General features: G+C 43.3%; 2 protein-coding genes and 1 non-coding gene across 5 annotated transcripts; 1 reads left to right on the forward strand and 2 right to left on the reverse strand.

The window, feature by feature from the left end:
• Nucleotides 1-227: 227 nt before the first annotated feature.
• eef2k (eukaryotic elongation factor 2 kinase) lies at nt 228-13,427 on the reverse strand. Of its 3 annotated transcripts, XM_071523982.1 has the most exons (19): nt 13,217-13,427; nt 12,250-12,548; nt 11,471-11,542; nt 9,970-10,070; nt 7,994-8,054; nt 7,852-7,889; nt 6,776-6,947; nt 6,454-6,603; nt 6,240-6,372; nt 5,819-5,946; nt 4,655-4,874; nt 4,069-4,133; nt 3,868-3,945; nt 3,309-3,365; nt 2,245-2,379; nt 1,901-2,089; nt 1,649-1,773; nt 1,093-1,271; nt 228-928 (listed from the first exon to the last, which is right to left on the reverse strand). In XM_071523982.1, exons 2-19 carry the CDS (start codon nt 12,496-12,498, stop codon nt 819-821), a joined length of 2,262 nt encoding a protein of 753 aa, XP_071380083.1. In that variant the 5' UTR covers nt 12,499-12,548; nt 13,217-13,427; the 3' UTR covers nt 228-818. The 3 variants fall into 3 exon arrangements, with proteins under 3 accessions (XP_071380083.1, XP_071380084.1, XP_071380085.1); XM_071523983.1 differs by lacking the exon at nt 3,309-3,365; XM_071523984.1 differs by lacking the exon at nt 13,217-13,427 and having other exon boundaries at nt 9,970-10,066; nt 12,250-12,286.
• Nucleotides 13,428-14,432: 1,005 nt separating this feature from the next.
• trnal-uag (transfer RNA leucine (anticodon UAG)) lies at nt 14,433-14,514 on the forward strand. The gene has a single exon. It is a non-coding gene; the product is annotated as a tRNA-Leu (tRNA).
• Nucleotides 14,515-14,916: 402 nt separating this feature from the next.
• Nucleotides 14,917-18,352, reverse strand: tha1 (threonine aldolase 1). Its single transcript, XM_071523994.1, is given in 8 exon segments — nt 14,917-15,341; nt 15,451-15,643; nt 15,944-16,081; nt 16,267-16,452; nt 16,554-16,642; nt 16,760-16,843; nt 18,074-18,199; nt 18,202-18,352. Coding segments are annotated over 8 exon segments (1,275 nt in total). The 3' UTR covers nt 14,917-15,033.
• Between the last annotated feature and the right edge of the window lie 390 nt (nt 18,353-18,742).

Here is an 18,742-nt window from a genome sequence, read left to right on the forward strand (position 1 = left end):
GTAGGAGTGTCTGTTTTGATCAAAAGTTTCCCTCTTCCCACCTACTGTATAAACAGTTCTGTACTAAAAAAAATCTTCTCAAATTACAATCGTTACTTTAAATGGGCAACTAATTGGTTCAATACTTAAAAGTTACACAGCCCAAACGCCCACATACAGATTTGAACTTGTTAGGAAAGACTACTAACAATGTTTATGAAATGCAATAAAACTTTATTTTACATTTTCATATACTCCAGGCATTCCTTTGTTGAAACATACATTCATGCAATATGAGTATTTTAGTGACAAAAAAAGAACAGAATTAAATCACTTTCTTTGTTTTGATTCTTCAGATGTTCTGTCATTGAAAACACTTCTGGGACCAATATACCTCTTTCACACAACCACATTCATTTAGTCAAAGGGTAAACAGGGATAAAAAAAAAAAAAAAGAAATCAAAAAAGTTCCAGAAACAGAGGAAACGAACAACAGAAACCCTCTTTTAAACACCAGGAGATGCAAGCCTGATTCAGGACGGCTGAGTAGAGGTAACACAGACACACACACACACACACACACAAAGCACCATTAGGAAAAAACAGCGTAATAAAAAAAATATGTAAACTGTAACCATTCAGGGTGGATCCTGACTATGTAAATTCAGCCTGGCCGCCAGTCTGTTTTTGGTGTCTCACACAGAAGAGGAATGACTCCCATGGCCTTTTTGTAATAAAAATGTTTATCCAGGAAGAAGCTCCTCCATCAGCTCGTATCACTCCTCCATCAGCTCGTATCACTCCTCCATCAGCTCGTATCACTCCTCCATCAGCTCGTATCACTCCTCCATCAGCGCCCAGGCTTCCTCAGCTTTCATGTAGTACTGGTTGGCCAGCCGGCCTTTCATGGCCTCCATGGCGGCTTCTGCTGCCTCTGTAAACAGATCACCTGCAGGGAAGGAGAGTAGAGGTTGGAGTTATTTCAGTGTACAAACATAACATTTTTCTCAAGCCAGGGTATATGGTTTTAAAGCGTTTTAGGGTCGTATACAGCTCAGAGAGGCACGTCGTAACTGTTCTGTCATCGTGGGCGTTTAGTGTCTTCTTTCTCACCTGCTCTCTGTGGGTCTGCGGTGAGCTTGTGGCCTCCCTCTTGGTACATCTCCGCCAGTCTGGCCAGCAGCAGGTAGCGGGGCTCATCCTGCGTCCCGTCAAATTCCCCCCCCTCGTCGTAGTCTGTCATGTTCAAGGCGCAGTCGTACCAGTGCACAGCTTCTTCCCAGTCCTGCTTTCTGAATAATTTAAATAAAAGGAGGTGAGAATGTACAACTCATAAAAAAAAAATGTTTGAAATGTTTGTCTTTGCTTTCTCCTTTGTGCTGAACCCTTGAGCGCCTAGCCGAGTGGAGGGAATGTCGCTCACTGACAGAGTCATTATAATGAGCTGTGAAAATACTCTGGAATTACCTCTAGGGGGCAGTATTATCATGACTGATTCAATGGGCCGGGGGTCCAATTTTTGAAGTGACACCTTCATCCACAGGCTCATAATTTAACTTGAAAAGGCAAGCCCAACTTCATTATATTTAAAAATTCAATAGATTGGAAATAACAGTTTGAAATCCATACCCCCATCCTTAAAGACAGATTTAAATCGACTTTCACAAACCTGTCAGCTGAAAGATTGGTTCCGGTGTCGAAGGCTCTGGCCATCAGGATCATACAAGGCCTGTCTCCGGCCTCAGCAGCCTGCAGCAGATACTTGAACCCCTTCATCCTGTTCCCTGCGTTATCCTGCCCACATGACAACAACACAAATACATCACAATACAGGGGTGCACACACTGAATCAAGCTATAAGTGCGAGATAAAAGGCGGCAGAGAGAAAACCACATATACAAATTCACACAGTGACGTGCACCTCCAGCTGTATGTCCGGCAGTATGTGGTGCGGCAGCTGCAGACCGCACTGTCCCAGGGCTACGATGGCCTCCAGCTCTCCACACAGAGCGGCTCTCTCCAGGTGGTACATGGCCGACACCTCGTCCCAAGGCTCGTCCTTCTCACAGAAACGGCCCGCTTCATGGTACCGCACCATCGCCAGGTGGACCTGGGAAAGAGAGAGGACATCCAGAACTGATTTACCAGCTAGTGTTAATTTAAATCCTTGAACATATTCCTTCAGATGTTCTTGGCAACCTGCTGCTGCATATCGCATGTTTATCAACTCTGAATCAACTAAACTAAACTTTACAGGTCTCTTACCTTTCCAAGGATTGACTGGCCAATCTTCTTCTCCTGCAGCAGAGAATTGAGCCTCTCCACCTCGACGGCTACACAGGAAGGTCGGTGGACATGAGCGCGAGATGAATGGTAGAAGCTCCACTTCTCTTCTGTCAGCTGGATAGAAAAAGGAGGAGAAAGAAAGCCAAAGGAGAGAACACCATTGTTAATCACAAAGAATTAGTCAATTAAAAATGATCTAATCTCATAAATCAAGTGCAAGTGGAAATCAAACTTCACACTCAGGACTGTACCCATCCAGCAAGGTTTGGTTTAATTGAAATCGATTGATGACAAATATCAGCCTTGAGCTGAGAGCTGGAGGAGTACAACCCTGTTGGTATGTCACTCAATGAATGCAAAAGCACATAAAAGATGGGAATAGAAGCACACACACTTATTATTTTGGCAAGTTTCATTAGCAAAGTCATTTCATTTGGGAAGAGAGGGTTGAACAAAGAGGTAGATGGTGTTTCAGATTGCTGTTTAGCTTTTCATTGCTCTGTATTTTGCATTTTCAGAGACTGTTTTCAATCACTCAGCTGAACGGACAGGCAGAGTGGAGAGGAAAACAGTGACAGCCAATCAACTTAATTAAGTGTATAGAATATTGGTGAAATCTTAAACTCATCATCATGAGAATCATGCATGATACATTTCCACATGTACTGACTTATGTCAGTCATGATGATTCAGAAAAGATAAAGCTTAAGTGCAGTTTGATTGCACAACGCACAGGGAGAGAACCGGTTTTACGAGCCTCCATGCAAATAATCACCGATTCATCATCAGGAGTCTCTGCATTTAAGCTGGCAGAGAATCTGCTGGGAGCTACCATCTTCCTCTAGTGAGGGAACAGAGAGAGCAGCAAGGTCTAAATTAGAGGAAAGATCAGGAACCGCCTGCACGGATAACAAGCAAGTGATGAGAACGAAGGATGAGACGAGGTGAAGAAGGGAAAGGATGAGACAAATTAAAGCAGGGTTATTTGATTAAGAGGATGATGATGATGAAGTTTGCAAACTGAAGTCTCTGTATTTGTTTACCCGTTTGACACTGTCCTCATCCGACTCAGAATAGTGTCTGTGGTAGCGAGGATGGGCCTACATAATGATACAACATGCATTATAAAACCTAATCTCATGAAATCAGAGTCAAACCTAATGTAAGAGAGGAAATATTAACAGAGTAACACTACTACTAATACTAAGAGGATCCAAGGACAAAAGAAAGTGATCTACATGACAAGATATGTTTCACATGTCAGAGTTGACAAGGGTTAATAATGGGCTTTTTGGCCAACATCTAAGCAGGTCTCTATAAAATAAAGGTTTAAGATTATAATATATAGGGTTCCGGTACATTTCACATATACTGATATGCATTTGAATTTTGAATTTTTTGGCCATTTTTTCAGTGTGAGTTAAACAAGTGTGTGTTTGTGTGTGTGTGGGGGGGGGTGGGGTGTTTACCATATTTCTGTAACATTAACCGCTTCCTCTGTCTATTTTTGACTGACTGCTAGAATGCAAATCATTCCTGGAAACCCTCTGACGGGTTTGAAAGTCCAGATAAATGGATAGCGGGCTGAACAGAAGTCTTTACCCCATCTGCATGGTCATTTGGGTCTCCTTCACTCCTCCTCTCGCTGGGGTAGCCACTGTCCCCGCCACTCTCTGATTCCTACACACAGAAACCAAAAGACCAGTGTCGTGACTTGTTCATTAAGGAAGAATACTTGGCAAAACGTCACAACAGCATCATCCTTCTAAGCTGTTAAAGCCACTTCACTGAGTTATGACTCACCTTGTGTTCGTTTGTGTAGTTATTGTTGAATCTCTCTTGTTCGTCCATTCCAGTGAAAGACAAACCTGTAAATGGTGGAAACAGAAAACAGAACAGAAAATAATTTACAACTGGAAATTTGTCAATGTCAGTCCCGATCTATACTGCATAAATGACGCTATTCTTTACTTAAGTAGTAATGTAGACTACCAGTCAAAAGTTTGGACACACCACATTTTTCTTTATTTTTACTATTTTTCACATTTTATAATAATAATAAAGACATCAAAACTATGAAATAACACAAATGGAATTGTGCAGTGACCAAAAAACATGTGTTAAATCAAAAGTATGTTATATTTTAGATTCTTTAAAGTAGCCGCCCTTTGCCTTGATGGAAAGGCAAAGGCTTTGGAAAGAAATTCATACATAGGCATCAACTTCACTAGTTACTGTATATTTGTCTAAGAAACAAATTTCAAGCATTTAAGCATAAGCCTTTAGATCAAAATGGCTTTAAGATAATGAAAAACATAGTACATTCAATCAGGTGTGTCCAAACTTTTGACCGGTAGTGTATATCTGCCACATCCGGTTCTGTGCGTACCGATGGGGGACTTGCCCATTGATCCAGGTATGCCGAGGGGGGAGCAGGGGAGGATATGGGGGGAGCAGGGGACCGAGTCCACGTCACTCATGCTCTCGTCCACAGACGAAGTCTCCGACAGGCGGGACAGCAGCGGAGGGGCCCGGCTCCCTGAGATGGTGCGAACACGAGGAGAACCGCAGATCTCCTCGCTTCCCCGCAGCACCGTCTGGGCCGACTTCTGACATGAGATGAGATGAAACTTTCGTGAGGAAACTGGGTCATTGCAGCAGCAAAAAAATAGGATATAGATAACAGAACAAAGATATATATTGAAGATAAAGATAAAGCGTCATCGTCATGCTAATCCTGCAACACAGTTGGAGAGTGGGTAGGAGAGCAAGGAAGGTACCTTAGCATTGACCTGTTCATGTAAAGCCTGCAATGCATCAGTTTTCCAATTACATGATGTAATGATGGGTCTATACCAGGGAAAGAAATACACTTTTTTTGCCCATATGATCTTATTTTTAGGCCAAGTTATTGAACTATGAAATAATACATTTTCACTACATATTAGCACATAAACACTCAATTTGTAGCACTAAGACTAACGTGTTTTATGCTAAATCATAATACACCACACATCCCACACTTGTTTCCCAATGCTGCAAACTCATGGCAGGCCTTACAGAAGAGTATGATGCTGTTTTCCACACTCTGTTCCCAACCAGTCCATCAGTTTTTTATCACATTGGTTATTTTAATTTTTGTTGAAGCTGTGGTTTATGTTGGGTTGACATTTTGTTCTACTTCTGGCTGCCTGGTGTCACATTTTCTACTGTTTCAGACTGCATGCTCGATTGTTTTCTGATCCATTGTTCTCGCCCAGCACTGAAGCACTGGAATGAATTGCTGGCCTACAGTGACCAAGAGTCGACAGTAGTCGCATTCACAAGTGAATATTTGACAACTGTGAAGAAGCTGAAATGCAAACATGGGTGCTCCTAATTATCAGGGGTATTTTTTGGCCCCTTATTTTAAATTTCAGGGGCATTTTATGAACATTCAAGGGCATTTTTAACCAGAGGCCCTGTTGATTTCTGTTTATACTTAAATTATTATTATCATCATATACTATCATATTCTATATGATAATCTTAATATGATAATCAGCAATCTTACAAGTAGTTTGTTGGTGCAGTCCAGTTGGGAGTTCTCTGCAGGTGAGAGGTCAAAGGGCGTCATGCCCATACTCTTGCAGATCTTGTTACACAGGTGGGAGTGGAAGAACAGCGCCATGCCTCGCACACCTGCAACACACAGACCATCAACACATTATATTTCCTTAAATGCATCCGCCAGAAACCTCATCGTACCATTCAAATTTCAAAGCTTCTCTGAATACGCTCCATCTCAAATGTCTGATTAGCTCCACAGGTCATTACCCAGTGAGGTGTGCAGGGGGAATCATGGCGTGGATGGCGGGCTTTAAACATGTATTTGATCAATGCGCCTATATGACGAATGACTAATGAGTCTGGAAAGGGAACTGCCAGCAGTTACCATGCCAAACTGGTTGTAAAGGTGTGAGAGAGAACCATACCCAGATTTCCATCTCCAAAGTCGGTGCCCTTCTCTGTGTGGATCTGGGGGTCGGTGTACAGGTCTCCTACTCCCTGGATGTCCACTACGATCAGCTGGTGGCCCGAGCGCTCAAATGAGAAGTGGCTGAAGGCCTGATGGACAGACAGAGTGATGGAGACAAGCAGCAGTACCGACCGATGCAAGTATTACAACAAAACGGCGATGTCACCTACCTGGGGAGTGAGTCTGATGTTGTCGTCCCTCACAAAACCAGAGTTGGAGTTATATTTGATGTATTTGCCCTCGATGTAGTGCTCCAGGTGGAAGAGAGGTTTACCTGGCCTGTTTGTCATCTCCACCACACACATCTGCATGATGTCCACCTGAGAGTTTAAATGGAAAGTGGGTCATGGATTTGGAGAGAGAAAGAGAGAGGAAAATAGCAGTCAGCAACTCAGTGGATGTGCCCACTTTTTTTGTGTTAATATCAGTTATTATTTCAATCTGTCGATATCAGTCTTACTTTCTTTCTCTGTATATCAAGTTCTCCTGTACCTGTTTGGGCGGCCTGTGGCGGTTGTACTCCTCTCCCCAGAGCTTGGCCTCCATCTGCAGCTTGACGTCCTCGAAGTAAACGTCTCTGTTCACCGTCTCCATGTAGCTCTTGGCCACATAGTTCGACGCCGACTTCCAGTTACTGCTGTGGGAGAAATTGGACAACTTCTTCCTGAGGGAAAAAGGAAATGAGAGCTAGACATTAGTGTGATGAACAGTGTTTCCTTTCGGTTGCCCTATGAAAATTCATCATCTGGCCTCACTGCTCAGCCCACCTCCCCCCAAACAAACCACTACAAATGCAATTACAGTGTAACAGTCCATATCATGGTATAAACATCCAAATAAGAGACATTTTTAAACTGCAACTGATCCTGGATGGGACCAGGACTGACCCTGGGTCTCAGAACAAAATAACCCCTACACCCCACATATGTACCAAAATTCCTACAGGAGACACATACAGCTTTTCAGATCTACACATTTTCTTTTGTAAGACCTAACTTGCTTGGACTTGTAAGTGGTGAGAATTGTTTTTCTCTGGGTTTTGTCAGAATGGAATCTTTCTGTGGGATACTGCTAACGGCAAACAGCTTAAGTGGGGGTGGATGGATAACTCTGTCGTACTTTTTCCCACGTAAGGGAGAATTAACCATAAATACTGTTATCCCATTTCCTTTCATTATGCAACATAATGCCATAGCAGAAACACAGTGATCAGCTTAGTCTGTACAGTTTAGCACCATAAGCTAAATTTCTATGTTACCAAAAATTAAATTTAAAGCTTCAGTGCCATCATGGAGTACATTATAGAGCATTTGGTATACTCATAACCATCTTTGGCTTTGAAACTAGTGGATCAGAATCAAGTCTTTGTGGGTCTGAGCAAGAAATGTGTGGAATGTGGACCTGAACCGCCTGTAGGCTACGATGCAGAGAGCCATACTCTGCTTTGTTTACACTGAGACCATGATAGCCTCACTAACTGGAACATGAGGCCAATAACCTCTGGATGAGACCCGATGAGTATGGAGAACATGAACAAGATAACTATTTTAACAAATATTTTAACTTACGTTCTGTAGCACTCCCTCATGGCCCCTTTTCCAAAGGGCTGTGAGAAACCAGATAGAGCAAATGAATTAGAGACAACAAGACTCTCATAGTATGTCTCGGTTTGTTTTTATTGAGCCAAACTAGTCTAGAGATGAGTAATACCTGGGCAGCCATCTTGATGTGGACCTGGTCTTGAGCCCACTCTCCTGTGATCGCATTGTACCTGAGAAGAGTGAGAGCGAATTATGTAAAAAGTAAACAAACATTAATATTGTTTATTATCGTAAATATTATTGTATTTATTAATATAAATTAAAGTATGCCTCTCTAAAAACTTGGGGTGTTCTCAAAATCCTCGACAAATCTTTTAAGTACTGTTATCATTCATTCAGTGCTGACAGGTGTTCGCCAAAAGATGGGTCTTTTCTATCACTATTAAAAACTAGTTTACTCCAAATCTGTGATCTGATGGTGACAGAGGGGCTGTGAGAAAGTCCGCTATGTGGGTCATATTTATGTCACAGCAAAAAGTCTACATAAGAGTTATTAAAAGAACAAGAAAACTTTTCCAAACTCAGTCATGTTGGCCAAGTTGATCTTTGCCCTCTATGGGAGAGTTACGGCTGTCGACAGCCCATTATAAATTCTTATCATGGAGACACATTGTGTGTGGTTTCCTCTCCGTGACAAGACCCAAAAGAGAGAAGAAGTGTGTGCGCCTGTGTTTGTATTTGAGGACCAAATGTCTACACAAGTATAGAAAGATGAGAACAATTTTGCCAGTCCTCACTTCTTTAATGGGCTATTTTAAGGGTTAGGACTTGAGATTTAGGTTAGATTTGGGGTTAGGGGGTTATGGAATGAATGTAGTCAGTGAAGGTCCTCAGGAGTGTAGGAATACAAACGTGTGTGTGTGTACACTGTATGTCTGGGTCAGTGTGTCTGTTTGGCTTGGCAGTGTGTCAGAGTTCCTGAGTTAATGAATACTACATGTATGGGGCTGCAGCAACTTTTCACAGCTGAAACCCAAGTGCCTTTAGCTAGAAATGCTGTATTGTGCATTCGTATTTAAAACCACACACACACGCACACACAAGAGTGCCACATCCCCAACAGCGGACCTATCCAAAATTTCACTCTTTCCTGCCAAGCCACCTCAGCCCGAGAACGCTGCGTACCACGGCTGTCATTCCATTAAGTTCATACTAAAGGGGCATAAGAGAGGAAAGACGAGTGAGGTTACACCCGGGGTAAAATTATCACATGAAACGCGAACACGAAAGCAAATCCCAGATCCTGACAACCCCCCCCCCCCCCCCCACCCGCCCCTCCCTGCAGTCAAGTCCAAGCCCTGCGTTACGTAACAGTCCCAACAGAAGAGAGGAGAGGTGAGGCGCTGAACAAACAGGCAAAGGAAGGCTTGGCCCATTTCCCTCCTGCTAATATTTAGACCTTCTCTGCCCACACCCATTCGGCTCTGTGTTACTGCCTTATTATGGCTTTGACTTAGTGTGAGAACTCTGGCTTTGGTATGCACAGTATGTAGCCGCCATGTTGGCCCCAATATCAGGGTGTACACTCAGTATCCCAGCCAGAGTATGAGATAAAAAAAACCTGGCCTGGCCGGTGGAAATGATACAGGAGCGTCAGAATGTAATGTACCCTGGACAGGGCAGTAATATTTGTCAACAGTAAAGATTAGCACCACTGACCTAGATATGAGCCAAGTATGAACGCTGCTGGCACTTCAATGGGAGATAAATAGTGACATCAGTCTGATATCAGTGGGGAAAGCTGTCAGTGCAGAATAATATTGAAGTACTTTCCATTTTGATATGTCAGTGCCCAGTATTGTGATAACTTTATTCAAGTTTCAAGCTTTGCAATGAAAAACTTTTATTAACTTTTACTATTATGGCATCAAATAATGTTTCGAAATGGGAAATATCATCATTGAAAGACTGCTTGAAAGTGTGAAAAGCCTTAAATTTCATCAAGTAATTTATTCATAGCCATGCATAATTGGTTTTGATGCTTTATTGCCTTGTGGGATATTATTTTAAGCTTTGGCTGTTAAATGAAAGAAAAACAGTGATAAATTGCTATATGTGAATCATGCCATGTTAAGTTATTAATACCTGTAGCGGACGCAGGGCTCGGTCTCTTTGTCCTCCAGATGAAACTCGGCCCAGGGGTCGGGCATGGCCTTGGCCTTTTCTATGGCATGTTTCCATGCTGCCTGTCACAAACAAGAAACGCACATCTTATCGGCTGACAGCTTACGGTCGGGGAAATGGAGAAGTTGCCTACAGTGCAGATCGTCTATCACCAGAACACAGAGACACATCAGAGGGGGTTAGAGCCCGCTCTGAAGATCACACTGCTTTAGTTTCTCACTTCCTGGAAAGCATGCAAATCACCACTTCAGAGAGTTTGAGGGGAAATGCAGATAATTCAACAAGGAAGGAAAGAAGCACACAAATAAAGAATGCATAAAAAGGCATGGCTGTACAAAACATAGAACTGAATCATGAAGTGATCATAAAATAATACATGGATATCAAGGTAGACGGGACACTATTCCACCTGCTGGGTCTCACATCAAATGTCCTAACTGGGAGCCTCATTACATTATATCTTCTATCATTTACTAGTGCCACAAGATGAATTTGATCAGCATGGGATTTTTCACGGCTGTCTGCAGCTGCGTTAGCTTCAACTAATAACTTTCTTAGAACCGATCATGAATCAAGTGTCACTGGTACTGCAGACCCGGGCCAGTAACCCAAGCCCTCCCCATTCCACACTGCACAACTGCACAGCTCCCTCCAACACGATTGGTCCGGTAGGCATTCTCGTTTATATTTAGCGGGCCCTATTTACATTTGAGATGTATGAAAGGTCGTGTTTTTAACTGATAGAAGGTCATGTCTGTTTTGCGAGGATGAGGAGCAGACGTCACGTTTCACGTCACGTCCCCTCCGAAACGTTATCTCCTCGTCACAAGACTGTCTCAGGATCAAATGGTGAAGCATGGCATGGTAATATGGCTCACACTACACTTTAACACTAGTTTTTTTTCTCTGGGATTTGTGTCATCTTCTAAGACTCACTGCAAGGCTGTAAGACATTCATGTACATCTCAAAATTAAATCTGAACGTTACAGCAGCTACGATAAATATCATAACACAATTATCTCACTATCTAATACAATTCCATTTAACTTTGTTAGAATTACAATTTTCTGTCAGAATTTTCTGTCTGTTAGAATTTTCTGTCAGAATTATTAGGAAAACAACAAAATGATTCACACATATGGTGCAGAAAAATGCTGCAATATTTTAGTGTATTTCTGTAAACAATGCAAGTTCTCCAATATTAATTAATGCACATTAATGAAATCCTCAGTAAAAGAAGTACAGTTTGAAGGATGGGAAGATGCATTGATTAGGAGTCAGAGTCGGTTATAAAGAGGATCATGGGAAGTGACAAAAGGTGTAAAGTATGTTGCTACAGAGGGAAAGGGACATGCCAATGAAGGAAAGAGTGAATCACAGGGTGAAGGGAGGAGAAGAGAGGCAGAGGTGGCCACTGGTGCAGGAGGAGGGAGGGAAGATATAATTGGTTCTGTAACATACCCGTGCGTTCTCAGACAGAACGCTGTACGACCGAGGTTCTGCCACTGTTTCTTTTTCAGTTTCTGTTTCATTCTATGTAGAAAGGTAAAGAAACGGTGCTGTTCATCAACAAACAAATTATACAGCAGGGGCAGACATTTACATAGCGTCCACAAACATGTTTCTCATTGATTCATCTTTTCAGATACCATTCATTGCCTAGGCTCTTTGTACAACAACACTAAAGGAAAACTAAAAGGCTATTCATTCCAACAGTTGGCTGACGTACAGCAGCTCTGATAAGGAGCTGTTTGTCCTCAATCGAACCATTTTGCAGCTTGCTGTTGGTCTGCAGAGGACCTGAGACAAGTGTTTACATGCAGTGCAACCATGTGAGGTGAGAACCGCTCTCTGCTACTTCCTGCTCTTCACAGAGAGCGCAGTTAAGAAGTAGCTGACCAGCTGTCAACCTCAGCTACAGTGAATACATCTGCACACGCGTACAAACGTAGACACCTACGTGCACAAACACACACACAGGTCATCTTTCCTTATAAGGCAAAGAGCTGTTCTCACAACATCAGGAACTGAGTGCTTATTGTTAGGCATGAGCACCACATACCAAGTGCAGTGTATTTTTACTTTACATCGAACAGGACTAAATAATCAGCAAAAAATCATTTGACTCTCCAGCACTTTTCAGCAGATGTTGGCTGATTGTTCACTTCACTGTTCGCTCGGCCATCATCTCTAGTAAGATCAGGCAGCTTGCACCCACAGGTTCCTGGGATTTGTCTCACCTTGTACATAAAGTTGTTTTTGGGCAGGGAGTTTGACAGCTGCCTGGTGTAGACCAGATTCTTCAGGTAGTCACAGATCTCTTTGGTCGGGTCATCTAGGATGGGGCAGATGACGTAGTCGTCGTCGTCGTCATCGCTGCCATTGGCGTCACCGAGAGACGAGGTCCGCTGGCTAGGGCCGCTTCGTTGAATGGGGGGTCTCTGGGCACTGCCCTCCTCCTCCATGCTGAACATCAGGTCGTCCTCCATGCTGTCTGCTCTCACTGTCTGGGATGAGACGGAGTGTTGGTACAGATGGACTGAGGAACACACAGGAATACAAGGAGAGAAGCCATAGTTAGACAGCATGGATGTGATTCAGTGGCAGCCACACAATAAACCTGCTCCATGCCTGCTGCTGTACGACTTGGGTTTCCGTGCCATTTGACAGTCAGAATGCTAGGAATCTGTTTGATGTTATCACTCAACACTTCTTAGTTATAGAGAAGTGGCTCTAACATGGTGTACAAAGGGGAAGTGCCTTTGCTCTGTATCATCATCCCTGTTGGCAGATACACATAAAGCACAAAACAATCCATATACTTCAAATAGCACACTTGTGAAGTTAAAGTCATCAATGCATGGGGAGCATCACAAGAAAATGAATTCTTCAGATCTAAATAACACATCAACACTAAGAACCATATGTTCTAATCTATTGTAATCAATGGCAATCTAGCCAAGTGTGTAGAGTTGCACTGCACAGTTGTAAAGCAATAGCTGGCTGGCAAATATGGCCCAATTCAACAAGTTCCTACGCTCCTGGCGGTACAATGTGCTGTGACAGAAATCATACTGCAGCAACAGCATGCTGCAAAAACCACAACATTTATCCCCAGAGAATCCTGGGCTGCATATTGTGACCTGCAGTCACATGCATGTATGCAATAAACAAAAAAACATATGGGAGGGAGAGATAGACACACACCTTTGTTCACTTTATCTTGACAGACTCCTCGATTACTATGTAACCCAGGAGCGTTGCACCCTCAGTCTTCTTCTCTCAGTTTCACTGAGAACTTGCAGAGAATTAGATGTAACCCTGTGTGGCAGGTTCAGACTGCAGTCCAAGTCTCCAGCCAGACCGGACTCGGCGGGTCCTGCTTCTCCGACGCACCCTGTGGGTCCGGGGACGAGCCTGGCAACGGGTTGTACTTGAGTTACAGTACAATCCACCACAGCGATGTGGGCCCTCCGCACGTACAGCTAGGCTTGGACAGTCACGCCCCTGGCCGGTCTAAGCCAATAGGAAACATCAGTAGTCTTGTTGCCTTCAACGCTTTCGGAAATATTTAAATATGCGGGTTTTAGCGCACATGAACGACCAAACAAACAAAGCGGTAAATACAATTTGGGAAAGTGGGAATTTGCACAGGCAGCACAAAATATCTCTGTGCCATTTGATTAAAAAAATGAAATAACACAACAGCAATCAGAAAACGATTGTCACTATGTTATTATTTATGACTAGTAGAAACACTTGATTGCGCGACAAGTCGAATTTACGACTTCGGACCTCGAAAGTAGGAGCTTACGAGGAGCATTTGAACGCAACACCCGCTATAAATAACTGTAGATCCGCAGCGTGTACACAAGTATCGTGTGTCGTTTGAAATATGGCAGACTGCACATATAGAAACCCTCGTGAGCTCATGAGGTAAATGGGCGATGTCCGTCTATCTGGGATGCCCTATAAGACAAAATAACCTTTCATATTCTATCGACGGGCGGCCTTTGGTGCACATGAAAGGCACACAAAAACAGTCAGTTAAACTAGCTGTAGTCTGAACACCTTCGACGTGTCACTGCTGTTATGTAACTCAAAGTTGTACGTAGCGTTAACGTGGCCTGGCAAATAGCTAGCTGAGCTAACGCTAGCTAAGACTAAACATAGGTAACGTTAGGCGTAGTAAACTGTTGAGTTAGCCTGCCTTACTTTAGTTTAGCCAGTTAAGGTACACATGCTAGCTAAATGCGAAATAGCAAAACAAACATTACTTTGTCACCCAGACAGTTTACAGTTATCAGCAACAGAGCGCTTTACTGTTAAAGAATGGTTTATTGGCTAGTTATAATGATTTGCGTTCTCATTAGTAGTTCCTAGTAGCATGAAATTAGTGTTTGTGCAGATGATCGTACATCGTGGTAGCGTGGCCGAGTGGTCTAAGGCGCTGGATTTAGGCTCCAGTCATTTCGATGGCGTGGGTTCGAATCCCACCGCTGCCAGATCTTTTGCAGTGTTATGATGATACATGTTTCTTCAACAATTGCGACTTCATATTAGGCGTAAATAATCGAGTTTACGAGAAAATACAGCTGAAAATATGACTTTTTCCTCGTCTCTACTCTAGACGGCTGTAGCCTAGCAGTCTCTATGGCCTGGACTGATGCACCAGTGCCATCTTGTGGTCTTTATGGTTAATTGCACTTGTTAAAATGTTATATCACTATCTCCTGTACACAGTATATAGTAAATGCTGTGCCTCTTTAACAGCTGCTCAAATTGACAGTGTTTTCCAATCAAACAAAATGGAATAATAAAGTATGATAAGAGACCATGGTTCATAAGATTTAATGAATCAAAATTACAAAACTGAATTAGACCTGTTTAGTAAAAAGATCCAAAGTGCCTCTAGTTGTATTTCTCCTGTCTTTGAGATCCCTCAGTCTTTTTCCAGATCACTGGAGATTTTTCAAGATCAGTCCTGGAGATTAAAGGTTACACATCTTAGGGAGCATCAGGCCTCAATGGGCCCTAGGTTTTTTCTTGGAGTGCTGACTGGCCACAAATCGTAGTTTCTGGACGGCCAGCTGGGTGTCTTCTGGGGAGATGCCAAGATGCCACACAGCCCGTACGGAGCCTCCAGCATGAGGGAACATGAGAACTCGAACCCCCTGTCCCAGTGCAGCCTCCTCTCCCTCGCCAACCTCGGCCATGCGGGCACAGAAGTCTGAGGGAGTCAGGCTGGGGTCCTGCAGACGGAAACGCAGGATGTTTGTCTCCACAGTAGCTATGTCCACAGTGCACACAGGAGGGTCACAGTCCAGAAGAGCTATAAGGAGAAGCAACACAAGGAAATTTTATTGCAAGGAGAATCTATGAAAAGGATGTCAAGTCGCTGTCTTTCTCTGAGAATTAGAACAGGAATACGGCCTACTCACCCTGAGCGAAGGTTTTTGTATTGCGATGGTCGTCCTCCAGTCTCCCTACCATCTCTCCCAGAGAAATTTTGCCAGCTGCTGCTAGAATGCCAGCCTGGCGCATCCCCCCACCCAGGGCTTTACGGCACCGCACTGCCCGGGATATGAAGTCCTGCGGTCCGGCCAGCATGGTACCCACTGGGGCTCCCAAACCCTGGTACACACAAGTTGATACTATAGAACATTTTTCTTCTCTCTTTTATGTTACTCTGACTATATTTTGCTTTTGTACATTGTTTTATCTGCAACTTTTATGTGTCTTGATGCTGCTTTCTTGGCCAGTGCTCCCTTGCAAGAGATTCTGTATTTCAGTGGGAATACCTGATTAAATGAAGGCTAAATACAAGGAGAGATTGATTGATATGAGTGATTTTTCTGAAATCAGCCAAAGTCCTACACCTATTGGTATGTTCTGCGCCGTGTGTGTGTGTGTTTGTGTGCCTTGCAGTCTCACCTTGGACAGGCACACGCTGGCGGTGTGTGTGTGCTGCAGTATGGTGGATGGAGCCACTCCCTGGGCTATAGCCGCGTTCATCACCCTGGCTCCATCCATGTGAACCGCCAGGCTGTGTTTGTCTGCTACAGCGCGCACCTTGAGGATGGAAACACACGTCCAAACATTATAAAGTCAGTGAGATCTGCTGAATTGTCTACTCTCTTGTAGTAACATATAGGTATCAAAGCAGGTTGCTATTAATGAACTATTTGTTATCTGCAATCTTGACGAGAATGTGTCACGTGAATGTCAAACACACACACACACACACACACACACACCTCCTGCAGGAAGGAAAGAGGCAAAACACGGCCTCCCTGTATGTTGTGTGTGTTCTCCACACATACGAGGCGTGAGCGGGGGTAGTGGGGGTCGGGGTAACCGTGGCGGATCTTCGACTCCAGCTGCTCCAGGTCAAATGTCCCATCAGGGAGGTTGGTCACTGTGGTGGCATGGACACCAGCCAGCTGTGTCAACACACACACACACACATACACACACGTTTAATTGCTGTAAATAAGCAATGTACTGTTTTTGTACTAGGGTTTGCTGCTCAAGTCACACTCACCTGTGCGCTCCCTCCTTGTTCATAGATGTGTAAGTGGGACACATCGCCCACAATCATCTCATCGCCCCTCTCCCTGCAGTGCACCATCACTGGACAGCAAAATGCAACAATATACACACATTATGACCAAGTAACGTGACTCCTCAAACACTGGCACAGATGTAAGCAGCACACATAGTCTCACGGTCCGTCCGTTTGCAGCTCACCTGCGATGAGATTACTCATGGTTCCAGATGGGACAAACAGAGCGGCCTCCATCCCAAACATATCAGCTGCCATTTTCTGTAACTCTGCAACAATTAGTCAAAAATATGCAAAGTTTATGGAATGTAACGCATATAAACATGCATGTGTGTGCATACACAGCCAATCAAATTCCCCTCTGCTTTTCTCTCCCTTCCTCCCTACTCTTTAGGTGACTTTCATCTCTTGACCTATAACCCAGGAGTTCCAAAAAAAAAACAAAAGGCACAAAATAATGAGAAGTATTAGAACAGATACTGCCATGTGAGATTTTTTTTTGTTGTTGTTGTTGTTAGGAATGTTGTTATTTGGACAGTGAGGAAAACAGCAAAAGTTAAAGTGCTTGGATATAATTATTTTTTTATTCTTCTTTGGTCTGAAGGTGATGCTATAAAAACCTAAAATCACTATAATATTCCTACAGGGACTATATAGTGTGTCTGTGGTATTCAATAGTGAGTTCATAGCCATCTTATCATCAGTGATATCAGGGTAAATAAAAAGGTGGGTAAATTATTGTCTCCTCCAGTCGGTGATCATCATAAGGCAAATAACTACCAATATAAATAAAAATCATTTGTATTTTCAGAAAAGCATTCATTTAAGTTCCTTAAAAGACTGTATCATCATATAACTTAACTATAACTATAACATCAGTTATTTACCACATAAAGAAATATGTCAGGCTATAAGTGTGTGTGCTGTAAAGGAGGTTTTACCCTCCAACACATCCTTATCATACTTTATGGTACTTTTTATATCACGGGGCAGCTGAGTTCCCATGAAAGCAATAAAAACAGGACTTTTGGCCATCACTTTCAAAGTAAAATTCTTACTGACAAACACATCTTACATTTTTTTTAATAATAAGTTGCACTCCTTTTTATTGTGAATAAGGTACCTGGTACCTGTTTGGTGTAGTTGGATCATTTTTGTTGTTACTTTTAATTGGAAATATGTCAAACTTCAATTTATCACTGACGCAACACGTGTGTGTGTGTGTGTGTGTGCGCGTGTGTGTGTGTATTATATTGCCATGTATTGTCTCATGGTATAATGGCCTAATTACAGTATTCTTACAGTATTCCAGGGACTTATAGTGTCTGTGATACCCAGTAATGAGTTTATAGTGATCTTATTGTACATTAAGGTTTTTTCACTATTATTACTATTATTTATCACTGTAATATTCCTACAGCCACTTTGCAGAGCCATTTTGTCCTAAATGTATTATAGAATCACTTTAGGGAAAGTGATCTCCTCTTCTCTTCTCTGACCGTTCACTGTCGGGTCTTCCCCCATCACATCGTCTCCAACCTCGGCTACTGCCATGGCCTGGCGCATCGCCGCCCCGGGCTTGGTCACCGTGTCGCTGCGGAGGTCCACTACCCGGACATGGGCCGCCCGGCCGGCGTGGGGTCAATGCGTTTCCCGGCGTCATAGTAGCAGCGCGCGGACCCTCGTCCCAGCACGGCGGCATCACGCGCACGGAGCGGCTTTGGAGCGACGACACCGTGGTTCATGCATTTCAGGAAAGTCCGGGCAGAAAACGCCATTGTTTTCAAAGACATAATGCTCGTCCTGTTTTCTTTTTAGTCCAGTTCATTCATTAATCCAGCGGGCTGCTATGTTCTGGTAGTGTACTTTGGATCGTTGTAATCAATAACCATTGACTCGAACTCCCGTGACTGCAAGGCAGGTTATAATGGATGGCCGATCCGCCTAACAAACTGCATAGGGCAGTGTGAACCTCAAGGAGGCGCCATTATAAAACATTACATTACAAAACAAAGCTAATTTGTGTAACCAGTGCTGGCCTGCATTAAAAACACTACAACACTATGGCTGGGTAGGTTACTTTAAAAACTGTATTCCACTGCAGTCAGTTACCTCATTACTTGTAATCAGTAACGTAATACAAGGGATTGCAAAAACCCGGTAATGTA

This window comes from Centroberyx affinis, unplaced genomic scaffold (assembly GCF_046629955.1).
Source record: "Centroberyx affinis isolate AG114_WGS23_722 - 3 ecotype Tasmania unplaced genomic scaffold, CSIRO-AGI_Caff_v1 ptg001131l_1, whole genome shotgun sequence".
NCBI classification, from domain to species: Eukaryota; Metazoa; Chordata; class Actinopteri; order Beryciformes; family Berycidae; genus Centroberyx; species Centroberyx affinis.

What these genes read in the sequence shown, in the direction of transcription:
- eef2k (XM_071523982.1), bottom strand. Translation starts at nt 12,498, where the DNA reads ATGGAGGACGACCTGATGTTCAGCATGGAGGAGGAGGGCAGTGCCCAG. An exon ending in GAGCCCTGCGTCCGCTACAG is followed by an intron (nt 8,055 to 9,969) that starts GTATTAATAACT and finishes CACTCTTCTCAG; the next exon opens with GTACAATGCGATCACAGGAG. An exon ending in CTTTGGAGATGGAAATCTGG is followed by an intron (nt 5,947 to 6,239) that starts GTATGGTTCTCT and finishes TGTGTGTTGCAG; the next exon opens with GTGTGCGAGGCATGGCGCTG.